This window comes from Schistocerca cancellata, chromosome 3 (assembly GCF_023864275.1).
Source record: "Schistocerca cancellata isolate TAMUIC-IGC-003103 chromosome 3, iqSchCanc2.1, whole genome shotgun sequence".
NCBI classification, from domain to species: domain Eukaryota; kingdom Metazoa; phylum Arthropoda; class Insecta; order Orthoptera; family Acrididae; genus Schistocerca; species Schistocerca cancellata.
Genome location: NC_064628.1, coordinates 656,107,638 through 656,126,948, shown reverse-complemented (window position 1 = coordinate 656,126,948; position 19,311 = coordinate 656,107,638). Strand labels below are relative to the sequence as shown.

The following is a 19,311-nucleotide window of genomic DNA, read 5'->3' as shown; positions in this document are numbered from 1 at the left end:
AATGTTACATTTCATACACCATGGATTCATAAATTAAGGAAAAATACCGGCAACTCTAAAAGTTGTCAGTTGCACCTCATTAAATTTTACAGAAGTGAACAACATCTGACATGTTATTAGTAAAACAAGAAAACATCATTACAGTTGATGTATTTTTAATCAAACATAGAAGCTGTTCGAAACATACAAAATTAATGTGTCAGTTTAAAGAATGTGTATGATTGTACTAACCGAGAATGTTGTTGTCTTCTAACTCTGAACTGCTGTATGTTTAGCTAAAACTGTGTAACTTGACTTACTTAGAACTACTACTTTGTTGCAGTAGTAATTGTGCTGGAACCTGTAAACTTGGATATATTGTGACTTTCTCCTAAATAATAAAAACTGATTCTTCTGACAACAGTTATATTGCATCTTCCATTACAATTAACAGCTGTATAGGAAACTACATATACAGTTAGCTCAATGTAAAATGGACTTTGAGCTGACAGTAAGTAGCAACAGTTCTACACGCACTGACAGCTAACTGAGGGTCATATGTATTCTGTGACTTCAGCAATATTGTCATGGCATGCCCGTTTATTCAAGGCACACCCCATTTTCAAAGATGGGACATCATAGCAAAAAATAACTGCCAAGCTATCAGACACTGCAAGGCATAGTTTAGCTGCCATTGTTGTCCCACCTTGAAGATGCAAGGCATCCATTAGTACCCACTTACATGCACAAACATAATGAAATTTCCCAAAAGTTTATGATTCTAAGCTACTTAACTAATAAAAACTTTTAATGCTCACGATCATCATTCATTGATTATGTTGAAGTGGGGCAACATATCAGTTTACCAAAGGGATATATTACACCACAGTAGTGTAATTATCCTCAACTGCAATACAGCATACAGCAATGTGTGATGTGGTTAGTGATAGTTTCTAATGAACTATAGAAGGAGCTGGCCTCTTGAGATTCTTCAGAGTGGTCAGCTACTCCCCATTCTTGATCGTCACCTATCCACCTCTATCCTAATGCTTTCCATTCCGTGATTTTCCACGCCTTTCCTCCATTCTAATATCTCTCCTTTCCAGGAAAAAGCTCATGATTCCTACCATCTGCCAAATGAGGTTGATAGGATAAAAAAGAGGAGTTAAAAAAGAAGACAAACGCTTGAGGAAAAAACATTCTAATTAATAATAAAAAAGTACAAAAACTAGTTGAACAGTCATGCCAGAGAAAACAAAGTGGTTAGGTAAGTTTGCAAATTGCAACTTCACAGGCTAAATGTTCCAATAACCTGTTCATTAGACCAACAGGTGATGAAGACCAGGTGACAAAATATTTACTGACTACCTAAACCCCAAGAGAGATCTGCAAACAAATCCTTGATCACAGAGACAGACACCAGAAGAAAAGACCAAAATCTTTTTTAACAAATAATTAGCTGGTCCTTAAATGTGAACCCAATCAAAAGAAGTGTCAATTTATAGTGTGACAAGCTGTTACCCTTGGCTGTGCTCACATATCAGGAGTTTTGTTATGATAAGCAATGATAAGTAAGATGCTGTACATGCAGTAACATTAGCTACCCTCATCTGTCTGCCTGTTTTGGTGAGCGCAGTTTCCACAGGATAATGTTACCATCATTTGTAGTGATCTGATTGGTTACTTGCCTTTCTAAAATGCACCAAAACTGCACTATTAATGGCCTCAGTAAGATCCATACTCATTGTTGCTCTCACTCACTGTGACTGCAAGAAGGTTCACCACTCAGAGCATAGTAACATTCCTCACTTACAATCCAGAGGAAGTTAGGAAGAAATTTCTCAGGTGCATGAGACGCCAACAAAAATGTTCGAAAAGTTCTCAGACATTTTCAACTGTTGTTTTCAAACAGCATTTTCCCTCAAATCACAGGTTATAAAGAACACAAGTCTAAAAGCAAAATGTGGATAACATGAGGCATAAAAATCTCAAACAACATGCAAAGAGCACTGCCTAGCTACAGAAAAAGTCACCACATGTTCATTCTCCTCAAGTTGCATTACAAAATACATTCAGGCATGTAGAAAAGCCATACATCAGGAACAAGATAATGGCCAATGATAAGGTTATGTCAGAGACAGAAAATAAAAGCAAAGTAGTCTGGAAAGTAATAAGGTATGAAGGCAATAGTAAAAAGGAACAAGGCAATAACTTATCCCCAAAGGGCTATAATTCTCTTGAAGTGATAGTATACAGACAATACAAAAGATATGATTAGTAATAAGAGAGGTAGCCCAAGCATCCACAAGAACAAATTGAAGTCTTGCCTCCTCATGCTCTATCTCTATGAAACAACCCTATGAAATTATTCACATAGCAAAAGCTTCAAAAATATGTGCTTGGTAATGCATGGTACTCCAGACTTAATCATAAATAAATGTATTATAAATGTTGAAACACCCCTTTCAGATATAATCAACTTGTCCTTTTCACTAGGAAACTTTCCCAACTGTCTTTGTCTTGAGCTTGCCAAAGTGATCCCTCTTTGTAAAAAAAAAAAAAAAAAAAAAAAAAAAAAAACAGTGACAAAAGCAAATACAGAAAACTATAGACCAGTCTCTTTATCATCAGGTTTTGCAAGAATCACTGTAACATTGTTTATGAGGATGTGCTGGAAGTAATGTGTCTGAACTTTTTATGCGAGAACTCTTAAAGCCTTTTAAATAAAAAAAAAACATTATTAACATTCCACACATGTATTCTTCATGACTACATTTTTATAGCCCTCTGCCATGAGATGGCTTGAAATTGTAGTATGTAGCATGGCAGATTGTAACATAACTATGTCAGTACATGAGAAACAGAATGTTGTAATTCAGTTTCTAATTCAAAGAGTTCATCTACACATGGTGCACCTTCTCCTTCAGCATGGCAATGCCAGTCAACACACAAGCACTGCGACATCAACAGTCCAACATTCTTGTGTTCACTGTCCTTTATCATCCTACATACAGTCCCAACTTGGTCTCGTGTGATTTTCATCTGTTTCCAAAACTTAAAGAACACCTTTAAGGACTTCACTTTTTGATAGTGATGAATCGGTGAAAGCAGACATAAAATTGTGGCTCCATCAACAAAATCAAACAGTCTACAGTGACAACATCAGTCCCACATTGGAATAAATGGGTTCATAATCAGGATGATTGTTGAGAAACAAAAATGAAGATGTGAAGAATGAAGAGGTATAATGTTAATACAGTTTCTTTGTTTAAAAAGCTTTAAAAAATTGGAGGCATTACTTTTTAGGATGCCTTATATAACAGATTGATCATCATCATCTAAAACTGTTGACAACAACTTACCCCATGTTGTGAGACGATAAGCAAGCTTCTCATAAACACGGCTCATGACCATTATAAGAATTAAGTTCACTACGGCACCTGTAAGGTTGGCTATGGCCTGTGCCTGTGATCTGAGGGTTGCATTTTGGAACAGTGGAATAGACACAAGCACTCTGTATATTATGATGGCAATAATGAAAATTATAACCAGGGACATCTGAAACAGAATAAAATTACAAACTACAATATCATATTACCACTGATATAATTTTTGCAGTGAAGATATTTTCGGCACCTATAAATTAATGCAAATAGACCCTGTTTTTGAAAAAAAGTAAATAATAATAATAATAATAATAATAATACACAAACTGTACCAGATGCATGTTAAATATTTTTATATTTGTTTAATTTATTATTTAAACATACACAAACATAACAGGAATATTAAAAGTCAGAGATGGGATATACACTGAATATTTGCACTGGGTGTTACAAGATGGAGTCCTCATGAGAGCAGATACTGCAGGGTACCAAGACAGCATAAACAAATTTAGATTTCTGGGCTTTCTACACTGCTGCCTAATACAAGCACTACACCAGGAAAGACAGAAAACAAGAAAATTAGTTTGGTGCTCAGAGCTGCCATTTCTGGAAACAACAATAGCTATAACTCTGCTGGGCATCAAGTCAAAGTTAGCTAGGATGTCAGCCCATGCTGCAATGAACCACACACCAGAGGTGCTGGTGAGTGGAGGAGTGCAGGTTTCTTGGTAACCATGGCAAGATGTTTTCAGTTTTGTGAAAGATCTGTAAAATGTGATGGCCAGAATATCAAATTAACACCCTCTCATACAGAGATAGGTCTTGAACATATATGCAACATCTTACCTTGTTGAAAAATAGTCATGGAGACTCCAAAGACGGTGCACAAACACTGGCCTTAACTCACCACAAATGTAGCTGATGCTGTCCAAATCAGTGTCTAAGTGAACCAGATGTGATCTTGTGTACCCCATGGAAACTCATACAATCATGCTATATGCTGGGCCCACACAATGACAACACACGCATTCTGGCAATATTTGTTCACTTTGGAACCTCCACACATGTATATGTGATGCTGTACACAGAACTGGAACTAATCTGAAAAGATGATGTGATGCCACTCATGTATGCAGTGCTGTCACTGGGTACACACAGCTGGTGCAGCCATGTCAAAGGAAGCTGCAGCAATGGTGGCCACACTGACAGGCCATGGTGCTCCAGATTTCAGCACACTGTCCATATGGACTCTTGTACTGTTGCAAGTAAGTCCATTTTCTGACTAAAGGTACCTGATGTGGCTGCACGATCCAGCATGAATGAGTGAATAAGGTGCCTGTCCTCTTGGTTTCTAGTCATATGGTATCATTGAGGTTCTCCATGGCATCGAATGTGGCCCACCTGAACTCAAACTCCATATTTACATGGCAGTTGTAGGATTCTGACCAGCATGGGCAATAATAATAAACTGCAGTCTCAATAGACCACGGTCCAGGTACTGTCGAATCCCACACCTGCTGGTAGATCTTTGTCCTTCTTACACAAGACACAATCTGATCTTTTCACAATTCAGCCAGCCAACACTCAAATTCGATTTCTGAATGAGAAACTTTCTGTGTGATCTCTCCTTTTATACAAAATGCTGATGGCTTTACTCCTATCTACACCGAGCAGTTGGGCTGAAATATTAGTTATTTGTGTGTCTAAGCATGTAATATACTTTATGCCAATTTGACATTTGCTGCACGCTGTCTTCATGATGCAGCAATTTTAATGATTTTCTATCTGGATTAATTACTTTATCGAATTTTTAATTTATAGCATTTCTACTTTTATGGTGTAATGGGCAGTCAAATTAAAACAAGACAGATGGAAAAAGTAAGGAGACTATTTATTATTTCAGGAGTATTCACCACAACTGTTAATACATTTCCCACTGAGAGACAAGACAGTTAATGCCCTCATGGAAAAATGTTTGTGGCTGCCTACGGAATCACAATTGTACCCACACTTGCACCTCCCTGTCCAAATTAACTGATGGCCTTAGGGCTCTAAAAATATGGAAGTTGCAAGGGGAGGGATTGAGACCGTATGGTTGATGTGTAAGGACTTCCCAGTGAAACTTCTAAAGTGCAGTCAATACAGCACGCACACGAGCACCGGGAAAGTCATGATGACCTTTTCCTTTGACTGCAAGGGCCCACTGCTCATTGACTTTATGAAACATGGCAGCACAAGTACCGCACAGTGGTAGATGAACACTTTATATAGTGTATCATACTGTGTGTATTTATTATTTTAGTAGATTTATTCTTTAGAATGTCTTACTCAGTAGCCAAAGTTTTAATTCCTATTGTATGCATTTAATTAAAATTTTTACTTCAAAATTAACCGTGCACACCATCTGTGTGAGTTTCCACCACTAACCTCTATAGACCACTTAGTCTAGTTTTTTAACAATTTACATGCTTGACATAAAACTGAGTTGTTCAATTTCTACTGTACCATGTTTAAATGAAGCTGCATGTTTGCAATTCTGTAAATGTTGTCATATCACTGCCCTGCCATGCCTACAGTTATGTGCATATGTGTGTTTTCATTTTGCCTCTGCTACTGTACCTCTTCCTTATTCTTTAAAGGTTTTCTCATTACTTTATTTTTATTGTACATATACATAGCCTGTTTAGCATATGCTTATTTTAGATCATAACAGCAAATGTAAGTTTTCCTCTTAATGGTTTATAGGTACTGCTTTGATATTTCTATTTTGATCTGTAAATGATACAACCATACATCTGGTTATTTATTATTTTTCCTTTTTTCTCTGTTTGTAGAAAATCTAATGACGCCCTAAAAAGGCAAAACATGTCACTAAACAATAATTATTACAACCAAGACTGTTTTTCTGGAAAATAATCTTTATACAGATGATGAACCAGATAGCCTGAAGGAAAATTTTATATAAATACACAAACTACATAACATTTAAATTGGTGTAACAGGGAATTGTGGCTGGTTGAGCAATTGGAAAATAAAAGGTGAAGCAACTCCTCTGGACACACATCAAAATCTTCTACCTGAGATACCAATGAGGGGACTAGACATCACACTGAATTTGGCTGCAGCCCTCATGGCTTGATATAAAATTTTGGATTTCACTAGAGTGATATTTGAACTGATAGTGCTGAAATGACGGAGTCATAGGTCACTGGCAACAGTGGGAAAATAAGGATTGAGTATGAGGTGGCTAATAATGAGATAAGGAGGGGTGATAGAGTGGGAGCAGTGTTGGGGTAGGAAGACAATAATGATACAGAATAAACTGACGGTGTAAAGTATGTATAGAAAAGAGTACAATACTAAAGCTTGTGGGCACACAAAACAGCAGAAGTGTTGAACTGTTGACAAACACATGAAAAAGAATAAAAACTTCACCAGCTTTTTGTAGAAATTATTCTATGAGCTAGACTACACAGACTACAACACACACACACACACACACACACACACACACACACACACACACACACTGCCAGGATTGGAGTTCAGCAGTTGAACTGGGGTGGGGATTATGTTGGGTGGTGTGGGTGGAAGGAGATAGAGGCAGGAAGCAGGAAGAGGGTTGGAGATAGGTAGCTAACAGATCAGAGGGAGGCAACAGATGTGCATCATAGGACGGCATGAGGGAGGGATGGCAAGTACATGGGCTGGGAATGTGACAAACAAGCAAAAAAGACAGTGAGTTGCGGCACATGATGAGGATGATGTGGAGGCATGGATTTGGAGGGGCTGATGAGACAGGGAAAGGGAAACTATTTGGTAGAAGTTATGAGAGAGAGAGAGAGAGAGAGAGAGAGAGAGAGAGAGAGAGAGAGAAGAAGATTAACAGAGACTGAGGCCAGGTAGATTATGGGAGTAGTGTGTTGCAAGAATAATTCCCATCTACATAGTTTAGAAAAGCTGGTGCTGGAGGGAAAGCTCCAAATGGGACACGTTGTGAAGCACAGATTGAACACTCAAAGCATCAGGATATTGGGAAAGGACATTCTCATCACTGTGCCTCCCATGGGTGACAAATGGGTTTGGGTATTTGGGAGGTTAAAAAGGTTCCCTACGAGGGCCCATAAACAGATTGGCATGGGGAGTGTGTCGATGGGTTACTGTGGTCATTCCATGGATTTATTTATAAACCTTCCTCACAAAGGAAAAGTAGAAGTGTGTGAGAATGTAATTGGTAAGGTGAGGTAGTGGGCTTGGAGCCAGAAAGACTATGGGATAGGTATTGTTTGATAGCAGCAAGGCCTTGAGCATGAGGGATGTTGGTATATAGGGAGGATACATCAACAGTATCAGAAAGGAATTCCAGCAGTAATGGAGTAGGGTTGGTTGAGAATTGGTGAAGGAAGTGATTGGTCTCTGAGGCTAAGCTATGGGAAATTGGCGGTTTGTGGTAGCCTTCTGTTACCTGCACACTGTGATTCAATGTGACAATGGTGGAGTCTTTGTCTATGGGAGGATGGTTAAATTGAGGTCTGTTTTGAGTTTGCAAATGTCTGTCCTTTTTCTGTCAAGGAGTTTGTCTTCTTGGGAAGCCAAATCGAAGATAATAGATTCCTAGGGGTGGCTAGGTAGGAGAGGGGCCACATTGAAAGTATAAAGTTAAAGAGGCAGCATTCAATATTGGGATTAGAATGTCTTTGGTTGGAGGGTTTAGTAGTGAAGAAGCGTTTTGACTGTAGCAGTCAGGAGGAAGAGGAGAGTAGGTTCAATGTGGTTGTGGGGCTGAGGGTTAGGGTTTTTGGGGGATGGGTTAAGAACAGGGTTTTGGGTTTGTTATTGTTCTGGAACTTTTGGAGTGTTGGGAAGGAGCTTTGGAGGATGTGGAAAACTGAGAAGATCAGCACGGCATGGTATGGTATCTTTGCTATGAGAGATTGATGAGTGGTTCACTGTGAGTGGAATAGGTGTTGATGGGTAGCAGTGCTCCAAGTTTGGAGTAGGATGTCAACATATCTGATAATTTATGAAGGTGGTGTTTGGAGTGCACTTCTAGGTATTGTGGGGCAAGGGTTTTAATTTGGAAGAGGCCTCACCTTCAGCCCCACACCCCAGTTTAACCATGCTGGACTCAAAGACATCTCTACTCCTCCCGATTCCTACAGTGGAAACACTTCTTTACTATCTATTCCTCCAACCAAAACCAACCTAATCACAACATTGAACCTTACCTCTCCCAGTTCATCACCATCCAACTGCAACCCACCTCCCCCAACCACCTAACCACCCTCTGATCATCTTACACGAATTCCTCACTTTTAACTTGGCCTCGAAATCCTTTCTCAGGTCCTTTCACAAGAAACCAAACTCTCGACAGAACAAAGGACAGCCATTTGAATCCTCAAAACATACCTTGATTTAATTACTCTCCCTGGAGACAAAGGCTCCATCATTGTTGTGATGAGCTGCCTGACTACATGACAGAAGACTCTACCAACTGACTCCCACCTACAGGCTCTGCCATAACACTACCATCCCAGAAGTAATTGACATCCTTGGCTTCTCAGGCTCCTCCCAGAATCCCTCCCCTGAGTCCATCTCCTCCTTCATTCCTAACCACCCCCCCTCCCCCCCCCCACACACACAAAAACCACCTTCTAGATGCTTTTCAAAATCCACAAACCCAACAATCCTGTACCCATTGTAGCTGGTTATTGTGCTACCACTGAAAGAATCTCCACTCTTGTCAACCAACATCCTAACGACTTGCTTATAGCCTAGCCTATAAAATATACCAACCACTTGTTTCACCAACTCTCAACCATCCTCACCCCTTTAACACTTAGATCCCTACTCATTATGTTGGTGTCACCTCCCTACACACCAAAATCTCATGTGCCCTAAGCCTTGCCATTATTGAACACCATCTCTTCCAAAGTCCTTCAGATTCCAAACAAACTGCATCAATCATCATTCACCTTACCAATTATATCCTCAAACATAACTACTACTCTTTTGAGGTGAAGATGTTTAAACTAATCCATGACAGGAATAGGCATCTGTATGAAACCCTCCTAAACCAATCTGTTTACTGGCCATCTACAGGAAAATTTCCTAGCCTCCCAAAACCCAAAATTCCAAATACCTTGGCTGGTTCAGATTCAGTGATGATATATTCCTGCTCTGGACCCATGACCATAACATCCTACCTTCATTCCTCCACAACCTCATTCCCATTCACTTCACCTCATTGTCATCAATCCAGTGTGTCATCTTTCTGGACATTGACCTCCACCTCTCTGACATGAACCTGCATTTTGACAACTGTCACTCCTTCCACACCAAAAAGCTGCTCCTATGTAACCTAGCCATCCAGGAATTACGTATCTGCATTGATGAGATTTCCCTTAACCAGTATGCCCACAAAAGCCTTCACAGACAGACACTAGCCCCTAAATCTAGTGCACAAAAAGATTTCCAATGCCCATATCATTACACACTCCTAATTCTCCCTCAATTTCTAAGACTAACTTAGTATCACCCCTAATGGATTGGAGCAGATGAACCACATACTGCGCCAGGGTGCTGATTATTTACCATCAGGCCTGGAAATGAGGGACAGCCTTTTCATGATTCTTCCCACCCCTCCTAAAGCAGTATTCTGTTGTCCACTCAACCTGCGCAACATCCTGCTCCATCCCTATGCCACTCCCACTCCCTGTGGAAGACACAGATGCAAGACCTGCCCAATTCACTCACCGAGCACATCCTATTCCAGTCCTGTCACAGGCTTCTCCTATCCCATGAAAGGCAGGGCCACCTGTGAAAGCAGCTATGTCATATACCAGCTCTGCTGTTGCTTCTGCCCAGAAATTTATGTGGGCACAACTACTGTCTACCAGAATGAACAGCCACTGCCAAGAACAGAGTTGACCATCCAATGGCACAACATTGTGTTGGGCACAACATAGTTAAGTTCTGAGCTGCTTCAGAAGCCATCCCATTTGGACCCTTCTCTCCAGCACCATATTTTCTGAATTACATAGAACGGAGTTATCCTTGTAAGACATTCTCCACTCTTGCAGTCTTCCTGACCACAATCTCCACTAACCCACTGTCTTCACACCCTTTAGCCAACAGTTTCCCCTTCCTATAACCTGTCAACCCCTCCAAATTCATGCCTCCGTATCAGCCTCATCACACACCACATCTCCATGTCTGTTGCGCCCGTGTGTTGCATGCCTAGCCTGTCTATCTGCCACCTCTATCACATGCATTCCTATCCTGTATGACTGCTACGTCCCTCCGAGTCACTAGCTACCCATCTCCAATCCCTCCTCCTCATTCCTCCCTCTTTTCCCCTCATCTTACACTACACGACATAACCCTACCCCAGTCCATCTGCTGAACTTTTTTGTTCTTCTTTGCTGCACACCTGTTAATGACTGACTGCTGTTGCTATTCGATGAATGGTTTGCTTTACTCCTAAATTATCTACATAAAAAGCTATAATAATGGAATCTTAAAAATCTTAAACATTTACATAAAAAATATTTAAATATAAAATTTTAATCAAATGAAGGGAGAAACGAACACCATAATCTTGTGACATCATAATGTTGTTCTGAAGTCAATCATTTGTCATCTGTAAAATATCCTTATGACTGACCACAACTGAAATCTTATTTTTGATTTCTACTTACTTCAGCTTCAGTATTGTTGAGACATACTACATTAAAATTCTAGTCAGATTTGAGAGCACTGATGTCATACACAGTGATGTAATATCAGCCTTTCTCTATATTGGTAGGTGTAACAATGAAACTTCAGGAACAATGAAAGATTTACATACAGAATATTTATTTATCAATATAAAATAAACTGAGTTAGAACATACACTAAAAAGCAGTAGCAAGAAGCGGGTGCTTGCTCCTTTATACGTTAGACTAGGAGCCTTTCTCCTTTTAACAACAACTCAATAGTCTGGTGAGGCTTTATGATGCACCACAGCAGTACAAAAAGTTTTGAAACTGGATAGTTAAAAATAAAGAAAAGTTATAATCACATCATTGACTTTTCATGTGAATTTCTGCACTACACTGTTTTGTGGGTGGCTGCATAGATAAACCAAGTTTTATCACCTGTGATGATTTTTTTCAGAAAAGAATTGTCCACATTTTGTATTTCAATCAAGTCATGGCAGGTATCCCTGCTTCATCATTTTTTGTTTGGGAATCAAGATGTGAGGGATAAATCTGACACACACTTGTCTTCTTCAAACCATCCTGGAGAAAATTCTTAACATTTGATTTAGAGATGTTTCTCCACTGTGATTTGTTGACAAAAATGTTGACACATTAAGGCATCACATCCACTACTTCACACTGCCTGCTCACCACTGACTGACTGACTTATCATTTGTCACTTACAGTTTTTAGTTCAAGCTGCCACTGTAATTCCTGTGCTAATGTTGCTTATATGCCAGGAGTAAAATCAATCTCAGAACTTTCTGGAGAGATAATATGGATCATGAAATTTCTTTTGTATATCTCTTTGAATCAGTTTATGCTTTCTATTGTCTAATTCTGTCTGCTTCCAATTTGTTTCGGAAAGCATTACAATGGCATCATTGCTTTTTCAGAAGGACAGGAGGAGGAAATCTTAAAAGGAGCTACACTGGGGCAGATATCTCTCATGCGGCAGATTTAGTTTACATGTTGCAGATCCTACAATGAACCAAGTTGTAAACTGTTTTACCTCAGATGTTTACTAATTTTGTTAAACAAAAAACTGAATGAAAAGTGTGAGTGACGTTTCAAGTTAAAAAAATGTAAAAATAAGAAGTCAAGGAGAAATATTTTTGTCATTTCACATCACTCGACATAGAATATCTAGACAAAATGTGGTAAACTTACAAACCTTTCCAACTCCTACTCCACCTATCATCCTTCATGATGTAAGTACAAGATGAGAAAATAAGTTGAGAAGTTATGCAAGTTACAAAACAAAATATGCTTACTTAACATAAAGTTGAATATGCATGAGAAAATGTGATTAAGAAACTCACCATCAAAAAAATTATTCCAATTCCTGCAGCAATGCGTTTGTGCCGTAGGGAGGAAGGGAAGCTTGGTTCCCTCACTCCAGTAACAGGATTACGTTCCAGAAATGGGGCACGTGCTGCAAACTCTGGCCGTGGCCGTTCCTCTTCCTCCTGGAACCCCATGCAATCCCAGTGATGAGCCAGGCTTGCAGACTTTCGTTTCCAGTACTCCAGGAAAGTTACAGCTGTAGTAGAAGAGTAGAACTGGCACTGTATAAGCATGACTGGGGCTGTGTTGACACTACTAGGAATTTACTGCTTAGTTCTGTAGAAACTTGAATTGTCAAAGAGCAGCAGTTTAGCATTTGTTTATCAATACTTGTTTATATTTCTCTATTTGGGACAAGTGGCCTTCATCTTTCATTGATTGTGTTATTACTTTCATTGTAAGTTCAATGTCAAACTCGTCATTCTGAAACTCCTAGAAGTGTGTGGGTGCGCGTGCGTGAGTGCATGTGGGTGTGGGTGTGGGTGTGGAGGGGGGGGGGGGGGGGGGGGGGGGAAGGGGGGAGAGGAGGCGCAACGTGACAACAGTAACAAAACTATATGTTGCTACAATTTTGAACCTTATTTCTATATGTATACTCATTTTCTAAGGTTCAAGGAACTGAAGTATTTATTACTTACAGTGTCTTTCAGTTAAATCGCATGGGCTTTCAAAGTTGTTTGTGAAGCAGGATAGTGGAGATAGAGTGAATAATAAATACAAATTTACTGTTTTAAAAGCCATTCCACTGGACATTAACAAGAGGGTGGCGCAGGACAGGTCTCATCGATTTGGCTTGAACTCTAAGTAGAAGCAAGCATATGACCCTTTGAAATTCCTAAAATATTACATCTGAGTGGGTCATAGGAAATGAGAAAAAATACTCTAATGTTTTTTGATTAAATTGTGAGTGATTATATGGGTAACAATTGTACCTTTAGTGGTGTTACGCAGCCAGTAAGTGTACAGTGTGATAATTTGGCAGCACGAGCTTGATTCCAGCTGCTTATTGTATTTTATTCCTGGCAATGTTAAAATTTGCATATAGTTTAACAGTTCAATTTATATACGTAAAATTAGTATACACAGCTTACAGTTAATAATGACTACTTTAATTTGAATAATGAATATAGTTAAACATGGATTGTTTTTGAATGACTCATCTCTAATGGTTTGTGATTTCAACTGTTTTCTGAGATATTGTAATGGTCTCTATTGTAATGGTACTCCTCTCACTCAACCATGTTATATAAATATCTATCACCAAATCAAAAATCTAATTAAAAGATTACAAAGATTATGTATGCTACAAAAACAGCAAGAATTATTCTTGATTAAAGATGCACATCATGCAGCATCAGTTTACTTCTCCTGTTTTCACTCCAATGATTCAATATGCTTGGTATGCATCAAACTTGATAGAGGGAAAAGCCTCCATTTAAAAATGTGAATGAAGTAGGCTTTCCACTGAAGCATATTTCAGAAAAATGTTTATGCTGAAAAAATGCATTCATAAAATGTATGTGGTGTGAACAATATGTTTTAAATGTTTCTTTGACGATTATTGCCCAAAATATGTAATGTAGCTGCCTGTAATAAATAAAAAAACAGGTAATTCCTTGCTAGAATTTTCAGAAACATTACTTCCATTCATAACTACATCCATTTATGAAAACTGGTCCCATTAACTATAATCTTTATTCAAATTAAAGCCTTTATAACTAACTGTAAATTATATACATATTATTTAAATAAATGAAACTGTTAAACTATATTTAAATTTTGTAATTGGTAGTTCAAAATTGTGGGGAATAAAATACAATGAATAATCATCATTCTGTACACTTACCAACTGTGCCACACTACTGACTGCACAGTTGTTATTCATCACTCACAATGAGGTCAAAAAACTTTCAAAGAGTGTTTTCTCTTTCCCTGCGGATCACTCACATAAAGTATTTTAGGAACTTTGAAAGGTCATATACTTGCTTCTATTCACACAGTTTGAGCCAAACCAGTGAGAACCGTCCCACGCCCTCCCCTTTTAAGATGAATTGGCCACATAATATAACCAGTCACGTATAATTGTTCCACGTAAGTGTCCCATAAATGCACCTAATATTGATAATGAGGAACATACATCTCGTCTATGAAAATCAGACATATGCACATAACAGAGTAAACATAAAACTGTGGAAGAATGGAACAACAAATGCTGGAGAAAAGAAATAATCTAGTTTAGTGTCTTTTCATAATTACAGCATTCTATTGGTGTTTCATAGTTCTATTGAGATTTCCTTGTACTTGATTTTGTTGTTTCCTTGCACTGGATAATCATAGTACTGGTATTTTTTACCACTGGATAAAATACACGATGCTGTTACCATACTCCAAGACAACTGATAACTAACTAGAACTTCATTTCATGTACTTTCTTTCATAAAATATGCAAAAACTAAATGTACTATAAGCTTGACAGGTCCTCTGGTATGGTTAGAATTTCAATTTCTTTGTAACAGCAGAAGGACAGGCAAACACTTCACTGAATTATTGAAACTTCACTTTGCCACTGCAGCATTCTTTTTATAATCTCACTCTAAACCTGTAAATTGTGTGGTGATACAGTTGCAACAAAGCTTCTCACTCCATATGAACACAGGGCTTAACAGTGAACTGAACAATAGTACTAGCAACCAAAATTAATTACTATTCTCCATCTCACTACTGCACCATATCTACACTCAAACGGGGAAAAGAAGACTGAAATGACAAAATACTTATCTTGAAAATTTGTGGCCTAGATGATTGTGGGTGGGTTCCTTACAAGACATCAAACAAATTGACCTTTCTTGTGCAAACACGCGTGTACCGAAAGTATTATGATATGCGGATATAGAAAACTCCGCATTTTGACAAATGTCGTATGTTAGGAATGTTACTTGATAAAACTCTTCAATACAGCTGTCATCTACATTCAGGCTGGTGTATGCAGGGGGCAAAGGAGGATAAGAATATCGGGAGGTGACTGCGGTGGTGCGTGGGGAGATCTCTCCAGAGAATAAGCAGAGATAGCTGCATATATCTACAGTAACTACGCTGGTGTAGGAGAAGGGAGGTCACAATAGAGCCAGACAACTGTGAGAAGTACACACAACCTACAAACAGAAGAGAGCACGAGAAGCCAGTGGGGCAACAGGTTGGAGATACATGAGTGCAGGTACACTGACAGGGACAGGAGGAGATTGATATTTGGAAGGTTGTTGAAGTGAAATGATTGAGTGACTGTCTTCACCCTTGCAATTTAGAGAAGCTGGTGTTGGTGTGGGGTGGACTAGCAACATAGCTTGTGAACCAGCCTTGAAACTGACAACTTTGTGGTGAGCAGCATTATATGACACTGACTGGCAGTCTAGCCTATACAAGATGCTACACAGCAATTATGTTTAAGTCTATATATAAATATACCTGCCCCTCATGAAAGTTATGTGACAAGATTACAGATTGACCACAAGATAGGATAAGATAAAGAAGTTAGCTATCGCCTTTTCCAAAACAAATGACTTGACTTGTGCTTTAATTACTTTATAGAAACCCTAGGATCACACAAACTGGACATTGAGTATAAACTCATTCTTCCATAATGGGAGTATAGCATCTTACTGCTGCAAAGTATCAGTTGGTGACAACAATGGAAGCAGATTACTACTACTACTACTACTACTACTACTACTACTACTAGGGTTATCATCATTAAAATAAATTACTTACCCCAAAATGAAACAAAAATTGCATAGAAGACTGTGCCTGGATGATCAAAGAGGTAGGCAAATTGAGCATAGCCACAAACATCACTCAGGTCCCAATAATTGCAACCAATTTCCACATCACAGAGGGGACACATCTTGAACTGTCCTTGGCTACTGCATACTTCTTTTGCCAGTCTATTTGAGTGCATTGTGCAAACACCATACATGAAGACCAACAAGCCAACCACAGCAGCAGGCAGTAGCCATCCAGTGTAGAAGCCTGCAGTTTTAAAAATGTATTATAAAAAAATCCTATCTTATTCACAGTTCAAAAAAAATTAAGCATTGGCTGTTACGTATGTGGCCAATATTGGAACAATAAATATAGGTACATTCAAAATTCAAACAAAATCAAGAAAGAGAGGGAACCAAACGATACAATTATCAAAGTCAATGAATATTGGCTGATCAGAAACTGATATTCATCAAGCAAAAAATGAAAAAGAACACAGATGTCTCAGAAGATACATGCCAGATGAAGCAAGAAAAAGAGTAAGTTACTAAATACAGTGGAAAATGAGAGAAAATATATGGCAGAAAACTGACACTGAATGTGATTCATTTCTCTTCTACCAGTGCTACTTTCTGTGAATGTCTTTGTTATTCTCTTAATTTACTTTTTCCAATAACAGCCCTTCTACTAAGCCTCTAACTTCTTTGTTCATTTCATGTTACTATACAGTTTTAGTGACTGCCAGAAAGAAAATATTTGTTTTCTTACTGCTATATTAAGCAAACTTCGCAGATAATTGGTCAAAGATATAAATTCACACTAAAACATCTAAAGATGGGCATGTTTGCAATCAAATTACATTAAAGAATAGAGTATTGGAAATTAAAAAAGTAACAGAAATAATACGGGGATACATAAAGAAACAGGTACTCCACATGTAAGTTAAACTAGTGCATTTATCACTTTATTCCTAGGATTTTAGTGACTCACCAAGCCAAGCAAAGTAGATTGCTATCTTCTCACCAAAATATTCTCTAATATGGTCAAGTGGTTGGTACTTATACCACTTTCCCCAACGGGCCCAGTATTCATAGAGGACCTGGCGGGGATTGAGTGGTCCTAGCGGTGTGCCATCAGTTCTTCTCTTCACTTCATAAGGCCCCTTTACAATAAAGAATAATTTATCAGTTATTTCTTATCAGTCTCTGTAAGTAATAAAACAACTACTCAGTAAAAAACCTTCAATAGTTTATTTTATATTTAGTGCTGATTGACTCTGGAGGACTGTCACAGCAGTGACTTGGGTATGACTGACTGCTACTAGAATTTGCATGTTGATGTGGAATAGTGTGCTCAACAGCTTTGTTAGTTTTGAGAGTTGTGCTTGCTTACTGCTTAGTTTGATGCCATTTCAATGAATGCGCTACTGGCAGCCTCTCTTTACACTGTAATTTGCTTTAAGCCCAAAGGATACCATATCAAGGTAGATTATAACACTTCTGTGTCAGTTCCACATTAGCAATATTTATAGACTTTCTAATCAGATTTTATACTCTTCTGTGAACTCGGCAAATGTTTCACACAGTACTGTGTCGAGGAAAATTAAAAGGAAGTATTTGTTGTTCTCTGTATTTTGGAGTAAACCATAAACAACAAATGAACAGCAAATATTCTGGTTGAAGCTTGCATTATGAGATTGTACGAAAGTGTCTTGGTTGTAAATGGATGTTTGTGTCTAGCCACCAAAATGCATCAGATAACTGTCAACAGTACATTATACTGCAAATAAATACTAAATACTACATCTACATCTACATCTACATGTATACTCCGCAAGCCACCCAACGGTGTGTGGCGGAGGGCACTTTACGTGCCACTGTCATTACCTCCCTTTCCTGTTCCAGTCGCGTATGGTTCGCGGGAAGAACGACTGTCTGAAAGCCTCCGTGCACGCTCTAATCTCTCTAATTTTACATTCGTGATCTCCTCGGGAGGTATAAGTAGGGGGAAGCAATATATTCGATACCTCATCCAGAAACGCACCCTCTCGAAACCTGGCGAGCAAGCTACACCCGCGATGCAGAGCGCCTCTCTTGCAGAGTCTGCCACTTGAGTTTGTTAAACATCTCCGTAACGCTATAACGATTACCAAATAACCCTGTGACGAAACGCGCCGCTCTTCTTTGGATCTTCTCTATCTCCTCCGTCAACCCGATCTGGTATGGATCCCACACTGATGCGCAATACTCAAGTATAGGTCGAACGAGTGTTTTGTAAGCCACCTCCTTTGTTGATGGACTACATTTTCTAAGGACTCTCCCAATGAATCTCAACCTGGTACCCGCCTTACCAACAATTAATTTTATATGATCATTCCACTTCAAATCATTCCGCACGCATACTCCCAGATATTTTACAGAAGTAACTGCTACCAGTGTTTGTTCTGCTATCATATAATCATACAATAAAGGATCCTTCTTTCTATGTATTCGCAATACATTACATTTGTCTATGTTTAGGGTCAGTTGCCACTCCCTGCACCAAGTGCCTATCTGCTGCAGATCTTCCTGCATTTCGCTGCAATTTTCTAATGCTGCAACTTCTCTGTATACTGCAGCATCATCCGCGAAAAGCCACATGGAACTTCCGACACTATCTACTAGGTCATTTATATATATATTGTGAAAAGCAATGGTCCCATAACACTCCCATGTGGCACGCGAGAGGTTACTTTAGCGTCTGTAGACGTCTCTCCATTGATAACAACATGCTGTGTTCTGTTTGCTAAAAACTCTTCAATCCAGCCACACAGCTGGTCTGATATTCCGTAGGCTCTTACTTTGTTTATCAGGCGACAGTGCGGAACTGTATCTAACGCCTTCAGGAAGTCAAGGAAAATAGCATCTACCTGGGAGCCTGTATCTAATATTTTCTGGGTCTCATGAACAAATAAAGCGAGTTGGGTCTCACACGATCGCTGTTTCCGGAATCCATGTTGATACTCCTAATAGGTACAGTATCTCTCCAAATATCAGAAAGAGAAAAGAATAAGGTGAGAAATATTGAGCACATATGAAGTTTTCAGCACTAAGAGCATGGTG

The 19,311-nt window shown here is 38.8% G+C and overlaps 1 protein-coding gene across 1 annotated transcript in view; it reads right to left on the bottom strand.

Annotated features, from left to right (window-relative positions):
* Positions 1-19,311, bottom strand: part of LOC126176487 (anoctamin-7-like) — a 272,929-nt gene that overhangs the window by 62,308 nt on the left and 191,310 nt on the right. The window contains exons 7-10 of the mRNA XM_049923641.1: positions 17,201-17,372; positions 16,220-16,477; positions 12,430-12,650; positions 3,342-3,537 (exon numbers count right to left, since the gene is read on the bottom strand). Of these exons, the coding sequence (XP_049779598.1) occupies positions 3,342-3,537; positions 12,430-12,650; positions 16,220-16,477; positions 17,201-17,372 (847 nt within the window). The remainder of the gene's footprint in view (positions 1-3,341; positions 3,538-12,429; positions 12,651-16,219; positions 16,478-17,200; positions 17,373-19,311) is intronic.